Source organism: Juglans regia, chromosome 2 (genome assembly GCF_001411555.2).
Source record: "Juglans regia cultivar Chandler chromosome 2, Walnut 2.0, whole genome shotgun sequence".
In the NCBI taxonomy this organism is placed as follows: Eukaryota; Viridiplantae; Streptophyta; class Magnoliopsida; order Fagales; family Juglandaceae; genus Juglans; species Juglans regia.
In genome coordinates this window covers 30921277-30937003 of record NC_049902.1, presented here as the reverse complement: position 1 = coordinate 30937003, position 15727 = coordinate 30921277, and the positions used below count along the sequence as shown (strand labels likewise).

At 34.5% G+C, this 15727-nt stretch overlaps 2 protein-coding genes across 3 annotated transcripts; both read right to left on the bottom strand.

The window, feature by feature from the left end:
• Positions 1-4245: 4245 nt before the first annotated feature.
• Positions 4246-8704, bottom strand: LOC109014469 (GMP synthase [glutamine-hydrolyzing]-like). Its single transcript, XM_018996946.2, has 6 exons — positions 7986-8704; positions 6923-7173; positions 6363-6738; positions 6140-6271; positions 5881-6056; positions 4246-4826 (listed from the first exon to the last, which is right to left on the bottom strand). Exons 1-6 carry the CDS (start codon positions 8541-8543, stop codon positions 4703-4705), a joined length of 1617 nt encoding a protein of 538 aa, XP_018852491.1. The 5' UTR covers positions 8544-8704; the 3' UTR covers positions 4246-4702.
• A 1458-nt stretch (positions 8705-10162) lies between these two features.
• Positions 10163-14099, bottom strand: LOC109014471. 2 transcript variants are annotated; one of them, XM_035686643.1, is made up of 7 exons: positions 13396-14099; positions 12671-12757; positions 12328-12531; positions 12100-12153; positions 11016-11066; positions 10733-10879; positions 10163-10643 (listed from the first exon to the last, which is right to left on the bottom strand). In XM_035686643.1, the coding sequence occupies exons 1-7, from the start codon at positions 13582-13584 to the stop codon at positions 10269-10271; spliced, it is 1107 nt and encodes a 368-aa protein (XP_035542536.1). In that variant the 5' UTR covers positions 13585-14099; the 3' UTR covers positions 10163-10268. The 2 variants fall into 2 exon arrangements, with proteins under 2 accessions (XP_035542536.1, XP_018852494.1); XM_018996949.2 differs by having other exon boundaries at positions 11998-12153; positions 13396-14095.
• Positions 14100-15727: the final 1628 nt, after the last annotated feature.

The window sequence follows — 15727 nt, the reverse complement described above, 5'->3', positions numbered from 1 at the left end:
CCCATATCCTATGAAAAACATCCTCATACCCTAAAAAAAAGCTTTAGATGTAGAGTGTGAAAATAAATAGTAGCTGTGTATAGAATTACTCGTCCCTTGATTATGTGTTGTGAGCCCATCAGTTTCTTTTCTATAGAGACGTAAATATAAAAAAAAAAAAAAAAGAATTATTTGAAGACTAAAGTTTGAGATTTGAGAACTGAAACATGTAATTAATCTATAAATATAGAAGATTTTGATATAAATTGTATTTGTGTCTTTAAAATATTTATTGTAAAAATGAAGAAGATATTTGTGGTTTATTTTCAAAACCTTAATTATTTAATACAACATGTTGATGCATGCGCATTTTCATTAGATCACTCTTTTCATCTCAAAAGCAGGACCAATCATAGGTCTGATAACACCAAGCAAAGCCATAAAGGTGAGTTATTATTATTCGGTGGCAAAGAGCATTGTCTGGAAGAAAAATAAAATAAAAAAAAGGGTCACCTACGGCTACCCTAACAACGAGTCAAAGACCTTAAACAGAAAGAGAAAAATAAGGTGAGAGTATCGATGAGTCCCTCTTGCTTGTTGGTCAAAAAAGAAGGTGGATTTTCAAAGTAGAAGAGGATTTGGCCTTGCTATGCAATAATGTCCAAACACGCATGTAGGAGATTTAAGTTGTCTTGTTTTTTCAAACTTTAATTGATTTTCTTTCACATGGTTGGCCCTCATAAATCCCTTTGTAAATCATTGGAGTTGTCCCCATTACCTCAAATTCTGTCCAATTTATTCTCAAATCGATATGATACGTCACTTAAATTATAAGATTAAGATTTTAAAATTTATATTATAAATTAAATTATATCATGTTAGAGCATTAGTGATGACTTATGCATAGTAAAAATTTAATCAAGATTTTGGTAGGTTGCTTAAAATGCATTAACATCAAGCTAGCCATATGTAATTTTAACTTTCACATTCTTGAATAGCTAAATGTAGCCAACCCAAATCTCTGGCCAAATCATTTTTTCACATTAAAATATTTTCTCGGGAGAAGCCATCTTATTTCGCGCACTCAGTCATCTTAGCTCTCTTTGATGAAGATGAACTCAGACTAATAAATCCGTATGTAATATTTTGTGCCAGAAAAATATTGGGATTATGGAGGGGTCGAAAAGAACAATGTTGGGTTTATATGTTAGCAAAAATAAATAAATTAAAGACCGTTAAAAAATCATATATGTTGAAATAATATGAACGTTAAAAAATTAATATGTATTTTTTTAATAACAAATAAATTTTTTAATTACTATTAAAATTAAAATAAATGAAAAGACTAAAATCAACATTTTAATATAATAATAATAGATTTAGAGAATTTGTTATTCGGTATTGGTAAAAAGTAGCTAGCTAAATTAGAAAAAATGAATTTTCTAGTCAAGTTTTGACTAAAGAATGACTAGGTCACTACTAATACTCTTGATACTTTATTGAATATGCTCTACATACCCGACTTGTGAATATAATTTTTCTTATTAAAAACATTCATTATAATGTTTATTATGAATCATTTTGAATATTGATATTCCAACCAGATGTCTTGCTCCATGTAAGGATAAAGGAGACATGCATCTGAACCGGCATTCTGTCCAATGATAAACAAGAACATCCTCGAGTTGCTTCTTTTCGTGCCATTATATTGAGTCTTTCTTTCAACAAAATGATGTAAGCCGCAAAAGCTTCTAAAGTGGGTGTGGAAATGGTAGGAAAAGATAATTGCCAAAGCTCCCATTTCAAAGCCATTATTATAGCAATGAAACAGAGACAAGAAAACAATGGGAAAAAGAGATCCACTACATAACATTACCCACTCATCGAGAACAGTAGATGATATCAGAATTTGATGATTTTAGCTTTAAACGCCTGGCATTAGATTCATCATATGCTCAAATGTCAAGTTTTGAGCTACAGTAGATTTCTCTTCATCTTCAAATTTGAAGACTCACTATTCACACTCTATAACCATTATTTTATTTATTTAAATTAGTGTTTCCCAATTTTGAGCCACAATATATTTAAGTTGAGAAATAATAATTTAAATATCAAATTAAATTATTAATTAACATATAGTTAGTGTAATTGTAAAATATAAAAAAAAAAATTTAAAATATTATTATTAACAAAATAATATTATATTATTATTTTGATGAATCCAATAGCTAATCTAATGTGGGGTTATAGATAGAGAAGTTTTAGTTTTATGAAAAATATGTACTTTTCATCAAATTTTAAAGATGAAAATGATAAACCCAATGCTAATGCTCTAACAACCATATTTTGCATCAGCATAATCAGATATGAACATTCCTGCAATTCAACTGCTGTATATAATTGCTAAATCGATAGGAGCTAGCTTTACTCTACATATCAGTGACAGTCAGTATCGCACTCAAGTTTTTTATTTTATAACATTATCCATGGCATTCCGCAGGTTTGTTTTTAGAGTGAGTGGTCGCAATGAGTGGTATTCTGCACACAAATCCATGCATGTTGGCACTATGTTTCATTCCATATAATTGGAATTGGATTTTCAGCCCCTCAATGTTCCTTACTATTGTCACATGTTTCTCTTCTCAAATATACTTTCTTAGCCTTCTCTTGAATTTTTTTTTTTTTATTATTAATGTTAGGAAACCTCTCCGAGACGGGCATTTCGAATCCATCTCTGCTGCAAAGTAAATCATGATTCTGTGCACCGTATCCTTAAAAGTTTTCATACACATAACTAGTTAAATCACTAACTTTTTATCAAGAAGTATGACCTCAAAAGATTATTTGCACCCAAGAGATTTTGAACCTTAAATCTTGAAGGGAGTGATTCTCCAAGACTAAGGCCTTCACCACTTGAGCCAATCTCTTGGAGTTGTTACGTAGAATTCAAATAAAACAAGCAACGATACAGTCATAAATTCCCAAGCTTCTCCTTCCACTTTTTTATAATTGAGCCAAGTCGATTATTGAATACTATAGTTATTTTTGTTTAATTTTTATTTGAATACAAACCAAGTATAAGCTTATCACCTACTTATATTTCATGTTCAAGATCGACTTATTTATTTTTTGAATGAGTTTAAATTTATTCATGAACTGTTATTGAATTAAAAAAATACTTTCATTATCAAAATCTTATCCATTTTCATAGATTATTATTGATAAATAATTACTTGATTATGTTAAGATTATATAATTTAAATTAGTTCGATCCATAACGTATTTCAATCCAATAATGAGTCTCATATCAAAAAAGAATGTTGCATCTAGCAATTGGAGCTCGTAGAGAGATTAACTAAGACTGTTCATTCGAGCTGAACTTTTTCCCAACCCGATCGAGAGAGAATATGGGAAACCAAATTCCTGTTATAGCCTGGTACCCAAATTTTTTTTTGAGTGGGGCATTTAATGTTTTCGATATCATAAGAAACGAGTTTGCTAAGTAGCAACCTAGCACTGACATTACCATTACCATTTGGTCTACTTTGACGAGTAAGTAAATCCAAATAAAATATATCAACCACATACCAGAACAATTACGCGACAAGCCGAACTGCTCTGTGGAGATACTCAGGCTCTTTTTCTACTTTGGAAAAAAGATCCAAACACGCATACTATCTCTGTCTAGAAGCAGTATTTTCACAATTGTGATTGATTAATTACATGTAAATTGAGTTCCTTTCATGACAAAAATGTTAAGGCCACAAGGGGCGGGTGTGGGTGGGTGTGTGTGTGTGTGTGAGAGAGAGAGAGAGAGAGAGAGAGAGGAGAAAAAAAAAAAACTGGGTTCCGGCCCCGATCCGGATTTGAAACCCAAGTTCCGGTCCAAATAAACCCAAGTTCTTGGGCCAGAACCCGGATGAACAGTCCTAAGATCAGCTACGTATCAAAGAAAGATTATAATTTTAGTTCCAAACTTTAGAACCAATTTTGAGTTAATACAATATCCATATAGTTTATATATACATATGTTAAGTTAGAAGTAATATTATTACTATTGCCAAGATCTTTTGGATTAATTGACAATACCTTAGTTTCTCATTAAAAGAAGCAAGAATCGAATCTCCCTCCCCATGTATAAAAAAAAAAAAAAGTAATATTATTAAAAAGCTATATGAATTTATGCAAAACAAAAGAAAGGCAATTTTATATGAATTTGACACAAATAAATGAAACTAGTCTTAAAATCGGTTAAAAAGCTCAAGCTCTGGCAAACATATTTCATAATGTTATTATAAAGTTATAAAAAAATACATAGTAACCAACAAACAAAAACACACCTACATTGTGTTGGAAACCAAAAATGAGCATTTTATGTGCAAATTAAGCAAGGCAAACTAGATTTTCAGAAATCACTACAGCTGAAATGTAAAACAATAAGTTATCATTATGAAGTTTCCACAAAGAATGTTCATGGCGTTGTCCATTAAGAATCATTTACCTTGTAGAGAACCAGGTAATATTCCTGCAAGCAGACTTCAATAATAAATCCATCGCACTGTATATTTTGCTCGACTCATATTCCTACTGGCCAACCTTTTTAAATGTGATGCAGTAACGCGGCAAGAACTGATCATACAAGTAAATCATCACGACCTAGATCCGTATACAACCACAGATTTCTAACTCACTCCTCATCGTACTATAAGCATTGGATATGGCATCATTCCCACTCAATTGTTGATGGAGGCTTTGATGTAATATCTTGAACAACTCGATTTACGCCACGAACACTGTTGCAGATCTTCCGTACAACATCATCAAGGAACTTGTGCTCAAAATAGTACCTGATATTTCAAAATTCGAAAGGGGAGAAAATGCATGACATATGAGAGTTTTTTTATAGGTAAGACATGAGAGTATCTAAAATTGCATTGATGATAATTGAGAGTAATCCTACATTAGTTTTTGAAAGATTGCAGCACGACAGTCAATACCAATTCAGCAGTGAAGAAGCCTCACTTAGAAAGTGAGGACATGTACAAGCTAACAAAAATATACTTATAAAAAAACACTAAATAATTGTCCATCGCCATGCTTCTTGGTGGTACACATATTCATAAGGATGGAGAGCAGAAGGATAACATTTTTGCAGAAAGAAAAGGATATGCTAAATGAGAGGAGGTGACAAACTAATGCCCTCTTCATCACTCAAAAACATCTCCCACCATCTCGTTCTCACTCCGTAAAGCTTGTGTTTGGGTGCTTGCTAGCAGGTTTTCACATCTTTTTTGGTCTTCACCTTATCCTAGGTAAGCTTCAGCTAAAAAAAGTCGCACGCTGCTATTACCAGTCTAGTGGCATGAGGGGAAAACATATGAATGCTAGACCTCAGTTCAGTACGTGTGCACGCCCGACAAGAATGTGTCTAGGATATACGGCTTACGCACACATATGTCTAACTGCATAAACAGTCAAAGCTGTGCTCAATCTTGAGCTGTCTCAAACCCCAGCTCAAGTTTTTTGAATTCTGAAAGCATTCCCAGTCTATGGTTCAAAAGAGTCACCCGAAGCTGAGGAGAAGTTATGAAGGAAATTCCGTATAAGACATATCCAGGTAAAAAATAATGATAAAAAAACCTCTGTTATTGACAGAAATAAGGACACTTGTGTGCTATAAGCTCTTCCATAATAATATAATATACCTCTCGTGTACTTTCCATATACATGCACAACCAACTGGTAGCAGGTTTGAGTAATATATTATTTATTTCATCAATGGCTGACATGACCATATTTTCCAGAACTTGCATGCCCAAATTATCCAGAAAAGGTCAATATAAGGTAAATAAAGTCATATGGCAGCAATGTATATAAAGAGCAAATTGAAGAAAGTCTCACCAATCTGCAGTCATTCCATCTTGACTTGTAACAGCTCTCAGAGCAACAACATGAGAATGTGTTCTTTGATCACCTTGAACTCCAACCGACCTTACTGGTAAAAACACAGCAAAAGCTTGCCATATTGAATCATAAAGCCCAGCATCCTTGATGGACTGAATGAAAATCTCATCAACCTGAAAGAACATTCATAAGGGAGAAACATTAAAAGGTGAAACAAGAAAACCAACAAGTCCATCCAGGGATAAACACCACATACCTGCCGGAGGATATCTAAGGCGTTGCCTTCAGTTACATCACCTAATACTCGTACTGCAAGGCCAGGCCCGGGGAATGGATGGCGCTTCAGAAATTGCTCCGGAACATTCAAAATCTTTCCTAGTTGACGGACCTCCATATATGACAAAGCAACAACCAAAATAACATCACTGCATGATACAAATCATGCAGATAAGTAAATATAAGAAGGTTGAAATGGATACCTCATCCTTAAATAGAAGTTTGAGTGGTTCAATGAGTTTCAGTTTCATGTCCTTAGGAAGCCCACCAACATTATGATGGCTCTTGATTGTATGGGAGTGGGTTCTTCCAGATCCAGGTGGCGGGCAAGATTCAATCACATCCGGATAGAGAGTCCCCTGGACCAAGTATGCCGGTTTCTTTCCTAGTTTGCCCTCCAACTCTTGGGCAAAGGCATCAAATATGGAAATAAATTCCTTCCCAATAATTTTCCTTTTAATTTCAGGATCTACCACACCTTTTAACTTGCTAAGAAACTGATCCGTTGCATCAACACAAGTAACCGGTAAATGGAGATCCCTTTCAAAGGTTTCCATCACACGTTCTCTCTCCTTGTACCTATAGGAAACAGAAACCACTGAAAAAAACCCAGAGGAAGACACCAAGAGAATATTAAGGAAGCTTATAACATAAATAAATGTCACCCAAACATTATCCTGCCCTTCATTATTATATAAATGTTCGACAAAACAAGTATGGAACTGAGTATTGTTTCCTCAGAAGAAGCTGCTAGCACTCTCACCTCAATAAACCATTGTCAACAAAAACACAATGAAGCCTATCTCCTATTGCCTTGTGCACAAGAGTAGCAGCAACTGTGGAATCCACACCACCAGATAAGGCACAGATCACATGATCTTCGATCCCTACCGTGCTTTTGATCACTTTTATTTCTTCATCCATTAAATTTTCCATCTTCCATCCAGCAGCAACTCCACAAACCTCAAACAGAAAGTACTGCAATGTTTCCATTCCTTCAGGCGAATGTGTCACCTATACACAAACATGCGCAACACTGCTCATCAGAAACAACTTTGATTTACGAGGGGAACGAGACAAACTCAACTTTCAATACATGCATTAACTGTGTTCCTTGTCTTTTTTTTTTCCATCAGGTTTTACTTGACTGATGACAGGCGGGGGAAAAAATTTCATTGCTCACACTCATCTAGCTCCACATTAAACCATTTGCAAACCCAAGAAACCTATCAGTCCCATCTATTTCTAGTGTTTCATCTCATCTCATCTCATTTCATCATTACAATTTTTTCAAATTCTTACGCAAAATATAATAAACAATTCAACTTTTTCAAATCCAAATTCAACATTTTCAAATTCCAAAATAATAATAATATTAAAAATTAATATTTTTTTCAACATTCATCTTTCATCTAAAATCATCTCTTCTAATCTCTAAATCCAAACTAGCTATAAAACGTACATATGATCTGAAACTCCACAAAGAATAAAGATTTAGACCCGGTTATAAAAACAGTTTTATCTCATATCATTATTACAACTTTTCTAAATTTCAGCACAAAATATAATAAATAATTCAACTTTTAAAATCACAAAATAATAATAATATTAAAAAATAATATTCTAACTATATTTTATTCAACTTTCAATTTTCATCATTCAATCCAAACGGGGCTAACGGGGCTAAACATGACCTACGTACTAAACAAAACACGCCTAAAGCAATTTCCAAAATAACTATTTTTTACGCCAAAATATAACCAGAACCCACGCCCAAAACCAAATTTCACTTCGATTACAAACGTGTTAAAGCAAAACACAATTACCTCCGGGTGATACTGGAGACCGTAAAACCTCTTAGCCCGGTTTTCGATGGCGGCCACCGCACCCTGCTGGCTACGCGCCACAACCTCGAACCCATCGGGTAGGGTAGCAACCTCATCGCCGTGGCTCATCCACACGGCCTGCCTATCCCCTACCATTTTCGACCCGAAGAGCCCCTGGGCAGCATTCCTCTCCACGTGGATTTCCATCCTCCCGTATTCCTGCTTCTCGCCGACCCTGACCTCGCCGCCGAGCCTCTGGACGATTAGCTGGAGGCCGTAGCAGATACCCAAAACGACAACGCCGTTGGACTGGGCCCACTCAGGGAACCCGGGTGGGAAGGAAGGAGACTCGGGTGTGTGGACGGAGTGAGGCCCGCCAGAGAGTATGACAACCCGCGGGTTGAGTTCTGTGATGGCGGAGAGCGGAGAGGTCCCGGAGATGCAGAGGGAGAAGACGGAGAGGGAGCGAATTCGGCGGGTGATGAGGTGGGTGTACTGCGACCCGAAGTCCAGAATCAGGACCAGGTCCGATTTCACGGCCTTGGGGTCTACAGCCATGTTTTCCTTGGTTTCGGAGTTGGCTGTGGTGGCTATGGCTGCTAGGGTTTAACACAACACAAACATGCAAAGGTAGAGTTTTTAAGGATTTTCCTAATGCTAGTGGTAGGGTTTAGGGCGAGAGTGGCGGGAAGCGGGCCTGAAAAAATAAAAATAAAAATGTGGACCTTGTAAAAGCTACAAATGTGATAATAGTAAATATCATTTTTCTATTGGTCTCGACAACATTAATGAATTTTTTTTTTTTTTTTTGTTTTAAGAATATTAATGAATTTATATATTTCATATATAATAATATATATTTACATATATGATATTATTAATATCCAAAAATCCAAATTCCTTTGGAAATTCCTTCTTTATCATTAATATATATTTACATGTATGATATTATTACATTCGCATCCAATTATTTTCAATTTTTCACAACTTTTAAACATTGTTTTAAATAACAGATATTTTTATAAAATAACTTATATATTTTACAATATAAAAAAATAACATCATTTTATAAAAAATATTTTTAATTTAAAACATAATTATATAAAAATAATTATACATAAATCATTACCCATATGGCCATATAGTAATATACTACTGTGCGACAGCCTACCACATCGACTGGTATAAATAAATAAAAATTATCCTTATCATTCTTACACCACATATTATATATGATTTTTAAATTATTTTTTTTTATTATCAAATGTGTGGTGTATAGATGATGAGTAGAATAACTCAATTAGTTTAGTTGTAATAAAACAAAATAAATATAATTTGTGAGATGATGAGTAACAAAATTAGTAAAAAAAATTTATGATGAATACTTTTATGACTATGTCATTGGTGCGGGAAACGGTTGGAAAAATTGAACAACAAAACGCAACTATGTCCCACAATAAACGGTAGGTTTTTACAAACCATATTCTTCAGAGAAAAACTCTGGCTAAAATCGCGTCATGTAAACGCGGGGCAAACGGGTCCTACGTGGCGTAAATAAAAACGCACCGTTTCAACGGCACTCTGGATCCCTTTCGAGATCTCTGTTCTCTACCGGCAGATCCTCCCCAATCCGACGCTCATCCTCCTACGTAGACATGTGAAATATACATTTGTCTGGACATTTATTTCTTTTTTCTGATCACTAACTTCTAAATGCATGTGTGTCTTTATCATCCAAAACCAATTGTGAGAAACCAAAAACTCATTTTTAGACGTGAAAATATAGCTTCAAGCCAATACATTAAAAAAAAATGCAAACGGGAATTTCTTACCAAGCCAATTCAGACAATGACACCAAAGACTAAATGCAGAAGAAAACGATGAACTCAATGTTTTTCCCAATTTTTTTAACCACTTTCTTTTAACAATCAAACCACAATATAAAGTAAGAAGAGCACATTCTAGTTTTTCCACTTTTCCGCAAAGCTCATTCGAAAACTTGAAGAACAAGCCAACATTTTTATTTTTTCTGCATTTCTTGTTCTTCGTTTTGTTTTTTGTTTTTTTTTTAATAGAATATAACCGCTGACCTGTAAAGGGCCGACTGCCCACCGTTTGCAAGGGCCGACTGCCCCTAGAAGAATTGTTCTCCAGAAATTTGTACAAAAGCATTCCCATGGCCATGGGCAATTTATAGAATGACATGTCCTCTTATTTTATTAGCAGATTCATTCAGTACATTGTCATTGCCAAGCAGGAAGGAAGAAACCTGCTGGCCTTCACCTAAAATGTGCAATTCCCATGCCCCCCAAAATAAACATGATGTCCCCACTCATCATCCTTGAGCACATTATGGATGGCATTGTAACAAAATGGTTTGTCTGCATAAATTTTAGTAGCACTGTCAGTTGGATCGACGAACCCATTTTTCTCATTATTGACAACTTTGATCTGTTTGATATATGCAGACTTCCCATAACCTTCTTCTGGGAAACGGCCGCTCCCCATTTCCGGGCTGCGTTCTTTGATGGGGCTGTAAACCTGACCTCCCCATGAAATGAAATCGGCACTCTTGGCCAAACTTGTGAAAATCTCCTTTGGCCAATAACCTACATACTTGTCTTGGAACATGAACCACCAATTCCCTGTAGTTTGATCCTGCCATGAAAGTAGCAATTTCAGAAAAGATTCTGAAGTGTGTCGAGTTTTCTACACTGAAAATAGGAAAACAAAGGAAGGCAATTCACCTGGTATAAACTTATTAACATGTCATATTGAGGACCCCCGTAAGTAGAAGTTGGTAGAAGTGAGAGGCCAAGGGTTATTTCGGAGCTAACTTGTACAAATCCGGGGCAAAGAACATTGTAGCAGCCACTCTTTTGGTAACCATCTGCCTGCGAGGTTTTATGGTAACATTTCAATGGAGAAAACAAAAATGGTAAGAGGACACTTGCTCAAGAAGTCTTGTATGACATGGATTGACATGGAAAGAAGCAAAGCAAGTAGGGAATATGAAGTTTAAAAACTTACAGTCCAGAAAGTATATAGCCTGCTGTTGTTTGCATATAGAAATTGATTGACCTGCAAAGGTTTACGTAAAAGCAAGAAAAGAGAGAGAAAACATTAAGATATTAACCAGATGATACAAATTCAAGGCAATTTAAATATCACAAAATTTAGTCAGCATGAGTTAAAGAAGTAAATCTACATGATGGGGGTCATATTTTTCCACCCATTGCCATGGCCTTTCAAGGGTTGCAACAGTAGCGACCAAGTAGTCGCAGAACGTATTTAATTTAAAAATTATATAAATAACTTTTAAAACATTTATTATTTTAAAATGTTTTAACAATGTATAAAATGTCTTCGATTCATTGTAGACCATATACTGCAAATATCAAGAAAAATTTTGAGGAACCCATCTTTATGAACCCATTTTTTCATTGTACCATCAAATAATGAAGTTAGTCATATAATATATACCCTTCTTTGGGATTTTTTCTTTAAAAGGCAAACATTTCGAAAACTTAAAAACTGCTAATTCTAAATAAATAAAAAATAATAACTTTTTCAAATTCCAATACAAAATATAATAAACAATTCAATTTTTTCAAATTCTAAAATAATAATAATATTAAAAAATAATATTTTATCATCTCAACTCAACTCAATTCAAAATACAAAAACAGCATTTTCTATTTAAATAATTTTAGTTTTAAATAAAATGATGTTGATTTAATTAGATGTATTATTGGGGTCTTTTAATAAGCTTAACTTAATTGCACGTATTTTTTTTTATCTTTCTATTAATAATGATAAGATTGGAGGGATGATGTGACTTTATAAGAATTATACTTCTACTCAGCAGAACCACACCACACACATGCTGACGTGAGTTTGTATTTTTTTTTTCCCTCAGCAGGGTAGGGCTGCTGAGTAAAATTTTTCTATGATAAAATTCAGACTGAACAGTTACTGAAAAAATTGGTTTTGGTTTGCAGCTGTTACTTACTCCCCACCCAGCCTGTATACTGTTGGTTTCCTCTGCATGACCATTTACAATACACATTCTAGCCAAGCTAAATTGATCAGCCGTCACGGCAGGGTTCCATACATTTATGCGTGCTTTTCCTCCATAATTTTGGCTTTCGAATGTGAGGGCTGCAGACTAAATGTAGAAGAATGAAAGGATTAGAGAAATGAAAAATTACTAATGCCTATTAAATCAATGATTCACAAAAAAAAAAAAACCTCTATAAATCTTTGATGACCCCTTAGTTTCGTATGCACAAGTTTGCAATCAAGAGGGCTAGGATGTATTTTTAGTGCCAGATTTACTTACATGATGGCCACTTATGTCAATTGAGGAGGTGTACCAATGTTTGTAATTCATTCTCAAGGATTTTAAATAGTTTTCCATCAGCAGATCTTCCTTTGTACTCCTTCTGATGGGCACCGATCCATGTGGGCATGATATGTTGTTGGGCACATCATTTGAATGTGTATAAGCTCTTGAAGCTTCATCTGGAATGGTTTCAGGTTTCATCTGGCATACAATCATACAGCAATAGAGATTAACCTGATGTAATCCAAGATGTTTCTCAGAAACTAAGCGGATAAAGCAAACGTAATCCGAGATGTTTCGAGATGGAGAAAGACTAAAGAGAAGAAACATTATTGCTCACCTGAATTGTATGGTTTTTTAGCAGAGGATGATCAAATGCAAGTTGTTTATAGATATCAACACAATCTACAATATCTCCATATTCAGTCTGTTGATCAACCAAATAAATACATGTTAATTTTGAATTATTTGCATGAAGGTACCTCAAGACGGTCAGATGGAAAACCAAGAACTCTACTTCCAAAACTTAGTGAAACAACCACAGCATTAATCTACCATTTTACGTAGGCTATGGCTGCATCAGAGTCCTAGTAACAAAGTTAGTATTTATATTTTATGAGAATTTGTTAGTAAATTTTTGGCAGGCTCCTACAGCTAAATAAATTAGAATAAATTAGAATGTGTTTTATGAGAAAGTAATTAGTAAATTTTTGGCAGAGTCCTACACCTACAGAAAAGCTCAATAATTTTAAAATCAATCAGAAAGTTCTCTGTATTCACCTCAGAAAATATTTAATATTGACAAGCAAGAGATCAAGGATGAATACATCAAATTCATTCGAACACAAAAGAGAATTTGCATAAACATGTCGTTTTAGTAAAAATAAAGCATTCAGGGTGACAAAACAAAGCCCTCAACAAATTTTAAATTTTTTAAATGTTTAAAAACATTACCCCTGTTAGTAATGACAAATTACTAACAGAAAACATTTCTGCAAGTACAAAATAAATGACTTCCCCAATTCAAAAATAAAGATGGTCTAAACTAAAGAATCCTAAACATACCTGGAAACTCATTATTGCAGGTTTATTTAATAGCTTGAGCTGTCTATCCAGCTCCAAATCTTCTACCTTTGACAATGCTCCCCATCCTTGGACTGCATCTGAGTCTAAAAGGAGAGCAAATGTTACCAGCAGTAAAACTGTTGTGTTCTTCGAATATTTAGCAGCCATTGTCCTGAATCCTGCATCCATTTTTCCTTCAATACCTATGAACAAAAAAAAGAATATGAGTTCTTTTAAGACAATGTAACTAGCTAAGAAAGATAACTTTTGACGATTTTTATTAGAGAGCCCCGAGTCTTGACAAATAGAGTCCAACTGATTATTAGCTGTCTTTGGCTGGCATTTAGCTCTTTGGAAGCAAATAAATTTCCATTCAAGCTCAATTCAGATAACCTGTTATTGTTTTTCGTTTGATAGACAATAAATGTGTCTCTTATATGGAAGGATTTTTATTTGACAACTCAAGTTTAAGTAAGCACTTTCCTACAGGAGTTGTATTCAGCTTTTAAATGATTTGACTGTTAGATTGAGCATGACAGATCATCCCTCTATACTAAATGCAGTTGGTGTCATAAAAGAAATAGAGACCTCCATTCCAGAAGGGCCTAATAAGCATGTGTCCCCGAAAATTAAGTTAATAACGAATAATGTACACAATAACTTTATTGTGTTGTTGCGGGAGGATCAACCCTCTTCAATGGGATTGCTACGAGCTAGAGTATCAGATGCTTTTTCAGACTGATTTTCCAAGCAATCGAGCTCACCCAACCATTGAAAGTAATATTCTCAGCTTCTAAAGCCTGAAATATCCCAAAAAAGGACCAAAATAAAATAGAAAATAAATAAATATAAAATAACTGGACTGGACACATCCAACTGAATAGAGAGGTTTTCACCAATTCCAGCTCCCATTCCGTATTTCTCTGACATATCTCGGTTTCTAGGAAACTCTTTGAGCAGAACTTCTACAGGGGGTATCCTTGAGAATTCAAGTTGAGACTAGGAAAAAAAACTCGTAAAACCAAGCAAAAGAAGCAATACCTTCAGGCTTCATCCCCATGGGGAGTCTATCTGGTTGTAGAACATATCCCTATCACTCTCGTCACAAGGGAGAGGGGGGTGGGAAGATATTTCATCACTCAAAATTTGTCTTGAAACTTGGCTCAGCAGTAATGGTTTCATGGTAAGTGGGTCTCACGGTCATGAATTACACAATTAGTACATTAAGATGCAACTAATAATGGTGAGTGTATATTCATATGAAAATGCTATATACTACATCCTTAGATCAACTCTTGTTTTGTCAAGAAAAAAAAAACAACGGCTAAATGGTCAATGCCACAACAACATAATGGGATGGAAGGGGGATATGGGTGTAGTATATAGCATAACTCTTCAAGGGGTACAATTTTATTTGGAACAAAATAAAATTTGAAATAAGAGTTTTATGAAGTGATAAAAAATCATGTTTGGAAAGCAATGTCATACATATCCATCTAGTTCATTACTAAGGATTAACCACGGGGCATAAGCTCAAATATAAAGATAATGGACTTAATATTGCGAAGATTCAAATCAGTATAAAGCAGAAGCATCTACCATCAATACTGATAAAAAAAGATCTGACACCAATCCTTGCATCCTTACTGATGTACAGCTACACAGCAGCTCTGTCAAGAAGTACCTGCAAGTAACCTAGTGCTAGTGCTTGCTAGGATATAATTTATATAAAGCAAAAGCCCTATAAGTTTCTATATTACAACTAATGCTTTTATAGATGAAAAGAAAAATGCTAGGCAGATCAAGTATCTGTACAATAACTTCAAAAATTAAAATGTGAAAGAATTACTATGAATTGGAAGGAGATTGCCAAACTGAAGTGTTTAGATTCCAAATTCAAAATTCTGTAGCCACGTATAAGCAGCTTCATCCAACAAACTAAATTAAAACCTTGAAAAAAGACTTTTCTTGCTCCCTACGCACATACAAACTATGATGATCAAAAAAGATTTTTTTATAAGTAACAGTAAAACTTTATTAATAGAAATAGGCATAGCCCAAGTACACATGAAATATACACAGAAAATGCCTAAGTACCACTAAGAACTACTGAGGGATTCAAGCAAAAAGTCTCCCAGTATTAGGAAAAATGGATATAATTTTCACACTAGTATATTCATGAAAATATTACATCCAGTAAGGACTTTTTTAGAATGATAAATGGCAAAGATCAAGGACACTCCAACAGAACCCTATTATTGATAGCTTTTGGAGACTGAGAGTAAATTCTACAATGTGCAGGAAGCTTGAACCATGAAACAGATTCAAAGTT